Source organism: Lithobates pipiens, unplaced genomic scaffold, assembly GCF_037356315.1.
Source record: "Lithobates pipiens isolate NorthernLeopardFrog02 unplaced genomic scaffold, aLitPip1_a1.2 Scaffold_30, whole genome shotgun sequence".
NCBI lineage: Eukaryota > Metazoa > Chordata > Amphibia > Anura > Ranidae > Lithobates > Lithobates pipiens.
Genome location: NW_027507791.1, coordinates 38,014,995 through 38,028,897, shown reverse-complemented (window position 1 = coordinate 38,028,897; position 13,903 = coordinate 38,014,995). Strand labels below are relative to the sequence as shown.

At 47.3% G+C, this 13,903-nt stretch overlaps 1 protein-coding gene across 1 annotated transcript; it reads right to left on the bottom strand.

Annotated features, from left to right (window-relative positions):
- Positions 1–235: 235 nt before the first annotated feature.
- SDHC (succinate dehydrogenase complex subunit C) lies at positions 236–12,901 on the bottom strand (the record flags this gene model as incomplete). The annotated part of the gene is given in 4 exon segments (XM_077464034.1): positions 236–5,204; positions 5,299–5,495; positions 7,938–8,101; positions 12,840–12,901. Coding segments are annotated over 3 exon segments (331 nt in total), but the record flags the coding sequence as incomplete, so codon positions are not given.
- Positions 12,902–13,903: the final 1,002 nt, after the last annotated feature.

Here is a 13,903-nt window from a genome sequence, read left to right as displayed (position 1 = left end):
GACCTATTCTACCAGCAATAAAGATGTGGTTTGGAATAGTCTGGGATGTCCGGCACCAGAACCTGAAGAGTGGGTCCCCGGGGTGGTCCATACGGTTGTGGGAGAGCAGCATTCTAGAAGCAGACAATTCCTTTGTCTTCCATTCGCCCCGAACAATAGGACTTGTGTTATGATATGGAAGAATCACGAGCTGCCCCCCCCCCCCCCCCCGATGAACAATGACAACTCACAATCGTTATTTAAGAATAGATTTTTATTGAATTATACAGAAGGCGATCTCGCTTATATGCCGTATAACAATGCGGGAAAATGTCAGATTGTAAAAGAACATATAAATATAATCTAATATTAGATTTGATATATTCACCCACTAAATTTGGTTTTGTCAATTTCCACCATTATTAGGGCGGGGTCAATGGACATAAAATTGTATGAACACTGGAAGATGGATGGAGGACGGCTTGAATGAACGATCTGTACAGAGGTTGGATAATGTGGAGGTAAATTCCCTTCTGGAACAATGAATATGAGGAATGGGGGGATTGGGGGGGGGGGTGGGAGATTCCCTTCATGTAGAAAAAAAAAAAAAAGAAAGCAGAACAGGAGACCGTAGCACTACAAGAACATCAATGAGCAATGGCTGGTTGGAGCAGAACAGGAGACCATGGCGGTACAGGGACATCAATGAGCGATGGTTGGTTGGAGCAGAACAGGAGACCATGGCGGTGCAAGAACATCAATGAGCGATGGCTGGTTGGAGCAGAAGAGGAGGCCATGGCGGTGCAAGAACCTCAATGAGCGATGGTTGGTTGGAACAGAGCAGGAGACCATGGCGGTAAAAGGACATCAATGAGCGATGGTTGGTTGGAACAGAGCAGGAGACCATGGCGGTACAAGATCATCAATGAGCGATGGTTGGTTGGAGCAGAACAGGAGACCATGGCGGTACAAGAACATCAATGAGCGATGGTTGGTTGGAGCAGAACAGGAGACCATGGCGGTACAGGGACATCAATGAGCGAAGGTTGGTTGGAGCAGAACAGGAGACCATGGCGGTGCAAGAACCTCAATGAGCGATGGTTGGTTGGAACAGAGCAGGAGACCATGGCGGTAAAAGGACATCAATGAGCGATGGTTGGTTGGAACAGAGCAGGAGACCATGGCGGTAAAAGGACATCAATGAGCGATGGTTGGTTGGAACAGAGCAGGAGACCATGGCGGTACAAGATCATCAATGAGCGATGGTTGGTTGGAGCAGAACAGGAGACCATGGCGGTACAAGAACATCAATGAGCGATGGTTGGTTGGAGCAGAACAGGAGACCATGGCGGTACAAGATCATCAATGAGCGATGGTTGGTTGGAGCAGAACAGGAGACCATGGCGGTGCAAGAACCTCAATGAGCGATGGTTGGTTGGAACAGAGCAGGAGACCATGGTGGTAAAAGGACATCAATGAGCGAAGGTTGGTTGGAGCAGAACAGGAGACCATGGTGGTACATGACCATCAATGAGTGATGGTTGGTTGATTGGTTGGACAAGGGCTCTAGAATAAACTCAGGGTGGGTATAAGAGGCCAGCTCCGGTAGGTTGGGTTGTTGATGCAGGGTGGGACAGATAAACTACGCTAATCACTGACCCTCATCATGATGGTCCTTAAAGCAAGGATAGGCAACCTCAATACTATAGCCACTGTGGAACTAAAAATCCCATGAGGCACGGCAAGACTGCAAAGCTACAGGCATGACTCCTGTTAGAAGGGGCATGGTGGGATGTGTAGTTTCACCACTGCTGGAGTGCCAAGGTTACCCAACCATCCCTTATTCTATCCAAAATGGGAGGGAAGGAAGGAAGGTTCTACTTTAAGATGCGACAACAGCTGCTTGTTAATTTTTACAACTCTTGGCCTTTTTCTCTTTGGAACGGAGTTTCTCTTTAAGCCTAAAAAGATGATAATTTTCTGACACACTCAGCTGGATTTAGACGGCATATTTACTCAGTTCTCCATTACATTTGCCCTTTTCGGTAATTCCCACACAAACTGAAGAATTCTAAATGCCGCTTCCCACCATCCAACCCGGACAAGAGGAGCCATTGTGTGTGAACAGAGAGGAGCTTTGATCCGCAGACAGCTCAGAAAAGTCCCATAGAAGAAGAAGAAATTTGTTGACGGCTCAGAAATAGACACGAGGAGCCGCCCTGGAGGGGTCTATGGAGATCCCCCAACTCTGAAGGGTGCTGGGCTATAATTGGGAGCAGCCATTCTACAAGGAGATGTCACCCCCAACTGAAGGACCTTTAGTTTGCTCTGTGTATTATACACCGGTGTCATAAAGTCCCTGTTTTTACCATTTATCCTTCATTATATCTCCTGCAGCCTCTTCCCAGAAACTTCCTATCTACATGCACTCCAGTGATGGCTGCCCGGCATTTCTCAGGGCGGGCTTCCTGACGGTGACAACAGTGGACGAGTCCTGTGTAATGTGTGTTGGGACATCCACTAGTGGTTACCATCAGAAGCCCGTGTGACAATGCAGGAGCAATATTAGGAGACAGAGTGTAGTCTCCATTAGAAACCCACGTGACAGGGTGACAACACAGGAGCACAGGTGAGAGACGGGGCAGAGTTGTCACCCTACAACAGGAAGAGGCAGGGGCAGAGCATTGTCACCCTATATCATGAAGAGACAGGGACAAAGCGTTGTCACCCTATAATATGAAAAGACAGGGGCAGAATGCTGTCACCCTATAACAGGAAGGGGCAGGGGCAGAGTGCGGTTACCCTATAACAGGAAGGGGCAGAGTGCGGTCACCCTATAACAGGAAGGGGCAGGGGCAGAGTGTTGTCACCCTACAATATGAAGAGACAGGGGCAGAGTGTGGTCACCCTCTTCCTCCATGTCCTCCTGTAGTCTCCATTAGAAAACCACGTGACAGGATGACAACACAGGAGAACAGGTGAGAGACCGGGACAGAGCGTTGTCACCCTATAACAGGAAGTGCCTGAACATGGATTTTCATGGCAGGATCACCAGGTAATTTTTGTTCTCTTCAAAAGTCCTTGACAACAGAATGCCAAGTCTATGTAATCCGTGACGAAATGTCCTCCTATATCGTCCATCAGAAACCTATGTGAGAGGGTGACAAGAGCATAGCTGAGAGACAGGGGCAGAGCGTTGTCACCATATAACAGGGACGGACAGGAAATCAGAGCGTGGTCACTCTCGCAGGAAGTGCCCGAACAAGGACCTTAATGTGTTGAACGAGCCACTTGATCTCCATTGTAAGTTCATATCACAGGGTGACAACGTAAAAGCACTTAGGAGAAAGGGTCAAACTGTTGTCACTCTCTAACAGGAAGTACCTGAAGAAGGACCTTCATAGCAGGATTATTTCCTTTCACTGAAAAATAACGAAAGTGACTTCTGCAATGACCATAGTGTGTTACTGATTTTTTTGGGGGGGGGGGGGGGGTTTACACAGCCACTTTAATAAAACCTCTTACTTTTCAGCAGAAATGTATGAAGCCCCCCGCTAATTGGAATTGCGCAATTGGCTGTAGATTGAGCCAATCAGCACAGGATTGAGGGGAAATGCTGCCCATTCACAGAAGCCTTTGTATTTAGGCTCTGGGTGGATACTGATGGACTAAACCCTCCCCCCCCCCCACCCCCCTCAGGTCCATATAAAGCCAAGAAACCGTGTCCCATTAGAAATAAAGGGATAGTTCAGAGACGTGTCCTCCATGAAGGGTGGGCGGAGCTTAGAACACAGCTATAAGAAGCCAGTAGGTGACTTGCCGCATCCTCCCTCTGCTGAACTATTTTTTCTGGGCAGGCCGACCCTTTAATACTATAAGATCTGATGCAACACTGGAAATCTCCAGCCACCAAAAAAAAAAAAAAAAATTAAAATAAAAAAACCAAAGACGCTTTCCCTTTAAATGCCGCGCAGCCTTTGGTCAGAGTATTAAAAAGGCACAGATTTAATTTCCAAACACTACAAAGGGCAGAGCTGAACCTTCATCTCCATGAAAAGACATACAAAGTGGACCTGTCACAAAACCCTAAGAGCAGACAAAGTCCTGACTACGATCTTCTGGGTTGGAACTAATGTGCCTCTCTGAAAGAAAAGCTTCCCTTGAAAACCACGTCTTGCCCGAGTCCCCTCCCACCTGGCCACCTCCTGTCCAATAAGAGCTGCTGAAGGGCTCTCACCGGACAAGTAAAAGGCAGTTGGGGTGGGGGCTTATCCCATAAGTGAAGGTAAATTAGTGGGACACCAAGGAGGGGTTTTTTGGCCAATAAAAGACATGAGCAGGCAGCTGGTGGCACCGGGTCTTTGGGAAGCAAGCCCTTATAATTGCTGACAGGTTCACTTTAAACATGAATTCCAGGAATTCAGCAACACTTTGAGTGTTAGAGAGGAGAAAAAGCACAGAGAGCAGCTATGCCCGCCCTCCCCCCCCCCACTCTGCTGCCCATTCACAGAAGCCTTTGTATTTTGTCCTTGAGTTCACCTATTACAAAGGCTTCTGTGAATGGGCAGGACAGAAGAGCACAGTGAGCAGGGCCTCCGGAAGTTATCTTCCTGGAGCACAATAAACCTGTTGGGTGTGAACGATAGAAAGACAAGTCTATGAGGTGGCGGGCACCCTGTTGGACTTAATTTATGACATGCCTAAACAGTAGCCCAATTCCCAGAATTCAGCTTTAAAGGAACGCTCTACTCCTTTTACGAAATTGAGGAAGCCACTTTTGGTAATGTGAACCGATATCTCAGAGAGGACAGGCCATCAATTCACTAGGAGATGCTAATGGGGGAGGCAATTGATAATGTATCAGAAAAAAGGTGGACCATGAACCAACAACAAGCCTAAGACCTAGTGACCTGTCTGCGACTTGATGCACCCGGTGCCGCCCTCCTATAGTGTATTAGGAGGCTGGAAGGTTCAGATACCTTCCCCACATCTACAAGACAGGTTCTCTTGACTAGTTCTAAAAAGGCCATTTCTAGCATCTATAACCAGAATGGGGGGGGTTCAAGACGCTGACCCTGGTGCAGCTTACATTCTATGAACACTGACTTTGGTAATTCGTTTTGGCCAGAAAGATTTAGACGCGTCTGAAATGGGAGTCTACATCAGGAGGGAAGGGGGGAGGAGATCTGTACTGGAGGCTCCCAGGGGGGAGATTTGTACTGGAGGCTCCCAGGGGGGGAGATCTGTACTGGAGGTTTCCAGGGGGGAGATTTGTACTGGAGGCTCCCAGGGGGGGGGGGGGGGAGATCTGTACTGGAGGCTCCCAGGGAAGACTGTGGAGCCTTCATTCTCATAGAAGATTTGGAGATGAAGTAATCAATGGGTGATGTCCCGTTAGCAAAGGGTGCCAATTACATGGCGGCAAGGCCGGCTGCTGACAGCAGGGTGAGGGCCAAGACGATGTAACCGGTTTGGGTGACTTGAGGGATCTTGAAGCCTTTTCCCAAATCCCAGGCCTGTGAAGACAAAAAAAAAAAAAAAAAAAAAAAAAAGGGAAGGTGATGGTTAGGAAGGGGTGGAGACACACTGGAGGGGAGATTTACCAAAGACTGGAGCAATGCTGCAAGACAACCAATCAGCTTCTAGCTTTCATTTTCAAAGTTTAGAGCGTATATCTGATCAAAAATGTACAAATTTCAAGCCTTCTCCTATTACTCTGAACCACCTTTGCAAGCCTTGTGTGAGAACCTCTATGTACTTTGCGAGGACCCCCCCCCCCATTTCCCACCTGGAGTTCTAGGACACAGTCACTAGGTCCTGTGGGTAGGCACTGCTGTGTCACAAATTGCACAGAGCCTGCCTTCTGATCTGCTGGAGGAGGAGTTTCAGGAATCGCTGCTTGCAGGCAACAGGGTACCATGGGACATGTAGTCCTTAGGAACTGATGCTGCAAAACATGCTGGGAATCCAGGAAGTTGTGGAAAGACGGCCAGCAGACAGGCCAAACACACCATGAAAGATTTTTTTTTTTTTTTTTAAATCATATATTGCAGGGATATGCAATTAGCAGACCTCCAGCTGTTGCAGAACTACAGGTCCCAGGAGGCATAGCGAGTCTGACAACCACAAGCATGACACCCAGAGGCAGAGGCATGATGGGACTTGTAGTTTTGCAACAGATGGCGGTCCGCTAATTGCAGATCCCTGGTATATTGGATTGTCAGTGATAACTATTGTTTGTATTGTTGGTACAATGCTGATGTTATAATGGTAAGTGTATACTGTGACCAGAGATCTCCTATAACCACTTCAGGTCCAGAAGGTTTTACCCCCCACCCCCACCCTTCATGACCAGGCAATTTTTTTGCCATTTGGTACTGAGCTACTTTAATAGGGCGACGACACTCTGCCCCCCACCTCTTCCCGTTATAGGGCGACCACACTCTGCCCCCCTGACTCTTCCCGTTATAGGGCGACCACACTCTGCCCCCTGACTCTTCCCGATATAGGGCGACAACATTCTGTCCCTCATCTCTGCTCCTGTGTTGTCACTTTAACCTAAAATGATGATATTTATATAAAAAAATATATATAATTTGCCGCACAAAATAGCTTTTTGGTGTTATTTTTCACTGCTGTTTTTATTATTATTATTATTATTATTATTTAAGACAAGGCCACAAATTGTAAAAAAAAAAAAAAATAAAAAATAAAAAAAAACATTTGTTTTTACTTGGCTATAAAACATATCCAATAAAAAAAAAACATAAAATAAATAAATTCCTTCATAAGTTTAGGACAAAATGTATTCTGCTACAAGAAAAAAAAAAAAAATAATCCATCACCAGACTCAATATTCAAGCACAATATGAATTATTACTAGCATATAAACGATATATATATTATATTATATATATATATATATATATATATATATATATATATATATATATATATATATATATATATATATCGTTTATATGCTAGTAATAATTCATATTGTGCTTGAATATTGAGTCTGGTGATGGATTTTTTTTCTTGCAGCAGAATACATTTTGTCCTAAATTAATGAAGATGGAGAATATATATATATATATATATATATATATATATATATATAGCAAGGACAGTATTTTGTTACTGTGATGCAAGCACAACCTAAATGTATTTTCTTCCTCCCTCCTCCTTATGCAGTATAAGATCTTGGGGGTTAATCACCACCTACAGTCAGGCCCCATTAGGGGTGGGCGGAAACTGACCAACAAGAATTTAGAAAACGTCCTTGTATTTCTTTTCCTTTCTTGTTCCTTATTGAATGTTTAAATGTGTAAATATCATAGCACATTGTATCAATGTCTGGTATATCTGTTGAAATGTATCAATATCAAAATCAATTAAAAAAAAAACAAAATAAAATAAATAAATCTCAACAAGTGTACAGCGATTGGTTTGTGTGAAAGTTAAGCCTCCTACACACACGGTACAATTGTTGGAAGGGGATGGTCTGTTGACAGACTGTTGTCCTAAAATCTTACCGTTAGTACAGTCCATCTGTCAATTGTTGTCCAATTTTTGGCCAACAAATGTTGGAGGACAGGCTAGTAAATTTTCGGCACACAATGACTTGATGTCAGATTTTTGTATGGTCAGTACACAAATCCATCACACAAAAGCCAGCCTCTTTGGCATTCAACACCCCTAAAGTATCTGATCCCTGTGCCCCCCCCCCCCCCCCCACTGCATATGTTGGTTTCATCCTCCTATCACTGCTGAGTTCCATAGTGAGGTAGGAGCGGTAGGATAAAACCACAGCATGCAGGGGGGGGGGGGGGGGTGTAGATCCCCAACACAGGTACCAGTCACTCCTTGAAAGTGTCAACCCCTAAAGAGGCGAGCTCTCAATGCAGATCCAAATTTTACATTTGAGCGCCCCTCCCGGGCACACGCCCGCTACTCACCAAGTGTCTGATGCCGTTCCACGAGTGGTATGCCACGGGGAAGGCCAGGGCAAACTTTGCAGCGTATATGAGCGCCGGGCCCAGGCTAAGGGATTTCACCAACTCCAAATGCGACGCAAAATCTCCGGGGAGAACCAGAGCCGCCACACCGAACAGCGACACTCCTGAGAACGAGAAGATACAAGATCAATCAGTTACAGGTTGGCACTTACCTAAAACTTCACCTACCTCCTATAAATATTCTATATACAAGGGTATTTTAGCCCCTATGACTAAGCCCCCCCCCCCCCCCAGTTGGCGGGGTGAAACGTTAGGGGTGTGGTCTAGCGGAGAACTCGTGGGCTGAGGACGCTTTTTACTGTTTATCTATATGGGGTGGTCAGGAGTAGCACCGATCCTCTCACCCATACTTGTGGGCTTCTTTTAGGGTCTGGTTCACATCTATGCAGGTTGTGGTTGATGCATTTCGCTGGAACGTCTTCCCCTCCCCCCCCCCCCCCCCACACAGGGTGGTGAGTTTTTAAATGCGTTTTTGGAAGGGGTCTGTTGTCCTTAGGGATGCACCGATACCAATTTAAGACTTTTTTTTTCCCCCCAGTATTCACCGATAACCAATACTTATTTTTTTTAATGTCATGTGACAGTGGCATGTGTCAGTTTTTTTAATTATTATTTTTTCAATTTACAATTTTATATTATATATATATATTTTTTTTTTACATCGCTTTTTTTTTTGGGGGGGGGGGGGGGGGTGTCAGTGTTTGTTTTTTTGTTTTTTACACTTTAACTTTGGAATATTACAATCTTTTTTTTTGGCATTGGTGAGATATCAGACCCCTGATTTCTCCCCTTTGAGACGGGGAAAGAGACGGAGGACAGAGATTTTTCCAGCCCCATTCTCTGTGGCCTCAGCTGCACTGAACATGAGACAGTGGCGGCTCCTCTCCATTCACAAACTGAAGCAGAGTAAACAAGTAAACACAGGTTACGATGTTTCAGTTAGGAAAGGACAGTCAGTGATCACCGACTGTTCATTTCGAAAAAGGAAGGAGCCAGTAAATGACAGATTTACCGGCTACTTCCTCCAATCCCCATTCTGACAGATCAGGGGCAGGGGGGAGACCGGTGGAGGAGCTGGAGGACATGGGGAGGGACCTGGAGGAGGAGCTGGGAAGGACACAAGGGGACCCAGAAGACAGGGGGCGGACTGAAGGAGGAGCCGGAAAGGACGCAGGGGGACCAAGAGGGCGACACAGAGGGGGGACCCAGAGGAGGAGCTGGAGAGCTGGGAAGGACACAAGGGGACCCAGAGGACGACGGGGGAGGGGGGGGACCGAAGGAGGAGCCGGAAAGGACACGAGGGGATACAGAGGGGTTCCCGGAGGAGGAGGACGGGGGGGGGGTAGAGCCATAGGAAGAGCTGGAGAGCCGGAAAGGAAGCAGGGGGACACAGAGGAAGAGCTGGAGAGCCAGAAAGGATGCAAGGGGACCCAGAGGATGACACAGGGGGACCGAAGGAGGAGCTGGAGAGCCAGGAAGGCCACAGGGGGACCGGAGGAGGAGCTGGAGAGCCAGGAAGGCCACAGGGGGACCGGAGGAGGAGCTGGAGAGCCAGGAAGGCCACAGGGGGACCGGAGGAGGAGCTGGAGAGCCAGGAAGGCCACAGGGGGACCGGAGGAGGAGCTGGAGAGCCAGGAAGGCCACAGGGGGACCGGAGGAGGAGCTGGAGAGCCAGGAAGGCCACAGGGGGACCGGAGGAGGAGCTGGAGAGCCAGGAAGGCCACAGGGGGACCGGAGGAGGAGCTGGAGAGCCAGGAAGGCCACAGGGGGACCGGAGGAGGAGCTGGAGAGCCAGGAAGGCCACAGGGGGACCGGAGGAGGAGCTGGAGAGCCAGGAAGGCCACAGGGGGACCGGAGGAGGAGCTGGAGAGCCAGGAAGGCCACAGGGGGACCGGAGGAGGAGCTGGAGAGCCAGGAAGGCCACAGGGGGGCCCGGGAGAAGGAGCTGGAGAGCCAGGAAGGCCACAGGGGGACCGGAGGAGGAGCTGGAGAGCCAGGAAGGCCACAGGGGGACCGGGAGGAGGAGCTGGAGAGCCAGGAAGGCCACAGGGGGACCGGGAGGATAAAAAGGATGCAGGGGGACCCGGGGAGCACAGAGGGGGACAGCTGGGGGTGATCGATGCGGAAGCGGGGGGCAGTTACAAGCACCAAGTGGACAAAAGCTCGTGCAAATGCTCAGTATCGGCACCGATGCTAGAGTCCCGTGCAACCTTAGTTTTCTTGCTTAAGAAAACAACAAAAAACGCATAAAAAAATAAAAACACAAGCACTGCCATGTATTTTCTGTGTGTTTACATTGAAGTCTATGAAACCAAAAACGCAGCCTGCTGCAGGAAATAATAAATAAAATAGTCAATGACTCTTACCAAAAAATGCACCAGTGCAAAAATGCAGATGTGAACGTGACCCATAAGAAACCATTTTAAAAATAAGTAAATAAAAAAAAAAAAAAAAAAAAAAAAAACACAAGCTCTAATATTCTGGATTTCCCATCACTTCCTGTCTCAGTGACAACAGCCACCAGCATTAGTAAAAGGGTGGAGTTCCCCAGTGGGGACACAACACAAGTCCCGCTGTCTGCGTCAATGGAAGTAGCCGTGGGACTCGGGACCGAGCCCACACGGATGCCCCCAGGAAAAGCAGCTTTCTGTGGGGGACCGATGAAGAGGAGGGGGCCTGGAGCACTGGCGGGGGACTCCAGAAGAGGAGGAGCGGGGCTCCTCTCTGCAAAACCATTAGATAGGAGGAGGTAAGTATCGGCATGTTTGATTGTGCGTTATGTTTATGAGGGAACAAAAAAAAAAAAAAAAAAACAATGGTTCACAACCACTTTAAATGCCTTTGTTTAGACCCAGTGATAGCATCACTAAGACCCCTTTCACACTGGGGCATTTTTCAGGCACTTTAGTGCTAAAAAAAAAAAAAAAAAAAAAAAAAAAAAAGCATCTGTAAAGCGCTTCAAAGAAGCCTCATCTGCAATCCCAATGTGAAAGCCCGAGTGGTTTAAGAGCCCTTTCACGCTGCCGGCGCCCGAAAAACGCTGGTAATTTTTAAGCGGGTCGCTTTACCAGCATTTTTCAAGCGCTATTGGGGCGCTTTTAACCCCCGCTAGTGGCCAAATAAAGGGTTAAAAGCGCCCTCAAAGCGTTGCTGCCAAAAGCGCTTTCTTGGCGCTTTCCATTAAATTGAATGGGAAGGGGCACTTTTGGAGCGGTGTATTTACCACTGCAAAGAAGCTGCTTTTACATCCTGCCAGCGCAACGCCTCGGTGTCACTTTCACATCGGGATTGCAGATGAGGCTTCTTTCAGGCGCTTTTTTTTTTTTAAGTGCCTGAAAAACGACAGTGTGAAAGGGGCCTAAGGGGTTGATTTATTAATCCTGGGGTCTATTAACCCTGGAGGGTGAAAATCTGGTAGAGTTGTGCCTGGTAACCAGTCAGCTTCTAACTTCAGCTTGTTCAATTAGGCTTTGCCAATAAAACGGGGATCTGCAATTAGCGGACCTCCAGCTGTTGCAAAACTACAAGTCCTGGAGGTCCGCCAATTTCATATCTCTGACCTAGAGGATGCTGGATGTCCTGCAGCCAGGAAATGAGTCGGGGCTCCATCTGACCTGCTGGCGGCTTCTGGCACACATTGTGAGAAGCTCACAGTGTGCAGTGACATCAGAGTCAGCAATTTCATTCCAGGCGAAGAGCCGGTACAACCAGTGCAAGACTGGGAGGTCAGATGTTGTATTGGCCTTGCAAATAAATGGTGTGACCTTCAGTCACAGTACAAACTGTCACAAAAGTGGTTCCTATTTAGGCACCACCTCAAACTGACGTCTCTTGGAAGCACACTGACTTGACATTAGAGAGGAGAAAAGAAGGAAAGGAAGAGAGGAGAGGAGAAAAGAAGGAAAGGAAGAGAGGAGAGGAGAAAAGAAGGAAAGGAAGAGAGGAGAGGAGAAAAGAAGGAAAGGAAGAGAGGAGAGGAGAAAAGAAGGAAAGGAAGAGAGGAGAGGAGAAAAGAAGGAAAGGAAGAGAGGAGAGGAGAAAAGAAGGAAAGGAAGAGGGGAGAGGAGAAAAGAAGGAAAGGAAGAGGGTAGAGGAGAAAAGAAGGAAGAGGAGAAAAGAAGGAAGAGGGGAGAGGAGAAAAGAAGGAAGAGGAGAGAGGAGAAAAGAAGGAAGAGGGGAGAGGAGAAAAGAAGGAAGAGGAGAGAGGAGAAAAGAAGGAAGAGGAGAGAGGAGAAAAGAAGGAAGAGGAGAGAGGAGAAAAGAAGGAAGAGGAGAGAGGAGAAAAGAAGGAAGAGGAGAGAGGAGAAAAGAAGGAAGAGGAGAGAGGAGAAAAGAAGGAAGAGGAGAGAGGAGAAAAGAAGGAAGAGGAGAGAGGAGAAAAGAAGGAAGAGGAGAGAGGAGAAAAGAAGGAAGAGGAGAGAGGAGAAAAGAAGGAAGAGGAGAGAGGAGAGAGGAGAAAAGAAGGAAGAGGAGAGAGGAGAAAAGAAGGAAGAGGAGGAGGAGAAAAGAAGTAAGGAGGAGGAGAAAAGAAGTAAGGAGGAGGAGAAAAGAAGGAAGGAGGAGGAGAAAAGAAGTAAGGAGGAGGAGAAAAGGAAGAGGAGGAGAAAAGAAGGAAGAGGAGGAGAAAAGAAGGAAGGAGGAGGAGAAAAGAAGGAAGAGGAGGAGAAAAGAAGGAAGAGGAGGAGAAAAGAAGGAAGAGGAGGAGAAAAGAAGGAAGAGGAGAGGAGAGGAGAGGAGATGAGAGAGGAGGAGGAAGAAAGAGAAAGAAAGAAAAAAGGAGGAAGGAAGGAAGGGAAAGGAAGGAGGAAAGAGAAAAGAAGAGAGAAGGAAGGAAGGACTCACCCGCGGTGAGGGCAATGCCGGTACCTCTGTGTGTGATGGACATGAACATCGGCAACGACCATCTGTGTGAGAGGAAAAACAAGAAATGAAGGTCAGCCCCGGGCAATGGCAGAACGTCAGAGGAAGTTATCTTCAGTATAGAAGAGAGCGGCTCTAAACACTCCACAGTCAGATCAGTGTATGGAGAGCAAACCCAACATCCCCTAAAATACCACCTATAGAGCGCACCACCCTCACCCATCATATAGGTTTGATTTGTATTTCAACATGTGCCAACTCTTCATTTCATCCACACCTTCCAAATCCTAAGACACGGTACACCACGGGACTTTTTTGGGGAGGTTCTCCTTCAGTTGTGGTCAGGAACCGGTTATTTTTATTTCCCCTCCCCCACTTGCTGTCCAGGGCAAATTTTGTAATAAACCTTTACATGGTATCAGTTTAGAGGTAATCATGAAATATGTCCCTAGAATTATTGCTCTCGCTCCAAGGTTCAAGGCGATAATATATCGCATATCACATGTGTAGCGTTATCTATAGAAGGGTTCTGGACCTGGATGTGCACATTTGCACTGTATGCATGGAGGGCTTTTACCATTTTGTTTGTAATTATTTTTTTTATTTTAACCCCCCCAATACTTCTCTGAGCCCTGATCTCAATCCACGAGTGCCTCGGCCATCCGGAAACTCTCCTTCCCCCGATTGCCTGAATGACAGTGGCAACGCCAATTAGCTCCCGCTTCACTCTTTGATGAAGTCACGTGTTCAGTGACGCAACACGTTAGGGAGGAGCTAGGCGTCGTCGCTTCTGATCGCGGCCGAGACCGGAAGTTCTCTACGGTAGCTGTTCATGTGATTTTTAAACCAAGTTACTACATTTTTTTTAATAAATGGAATTGAACGATAACACTATAGAGCCCCTGCTCTTTGTTGCATGATTTATTACATCTGATGAGTCTGGAATATACCCCGGTACCGCTAGTGCTGAGGATAACTGTGGGAGTCAATCAATTGCTGAGGACTCATTGTTTTATCCATACCAAGGCTTTATTTGACCCATGGGG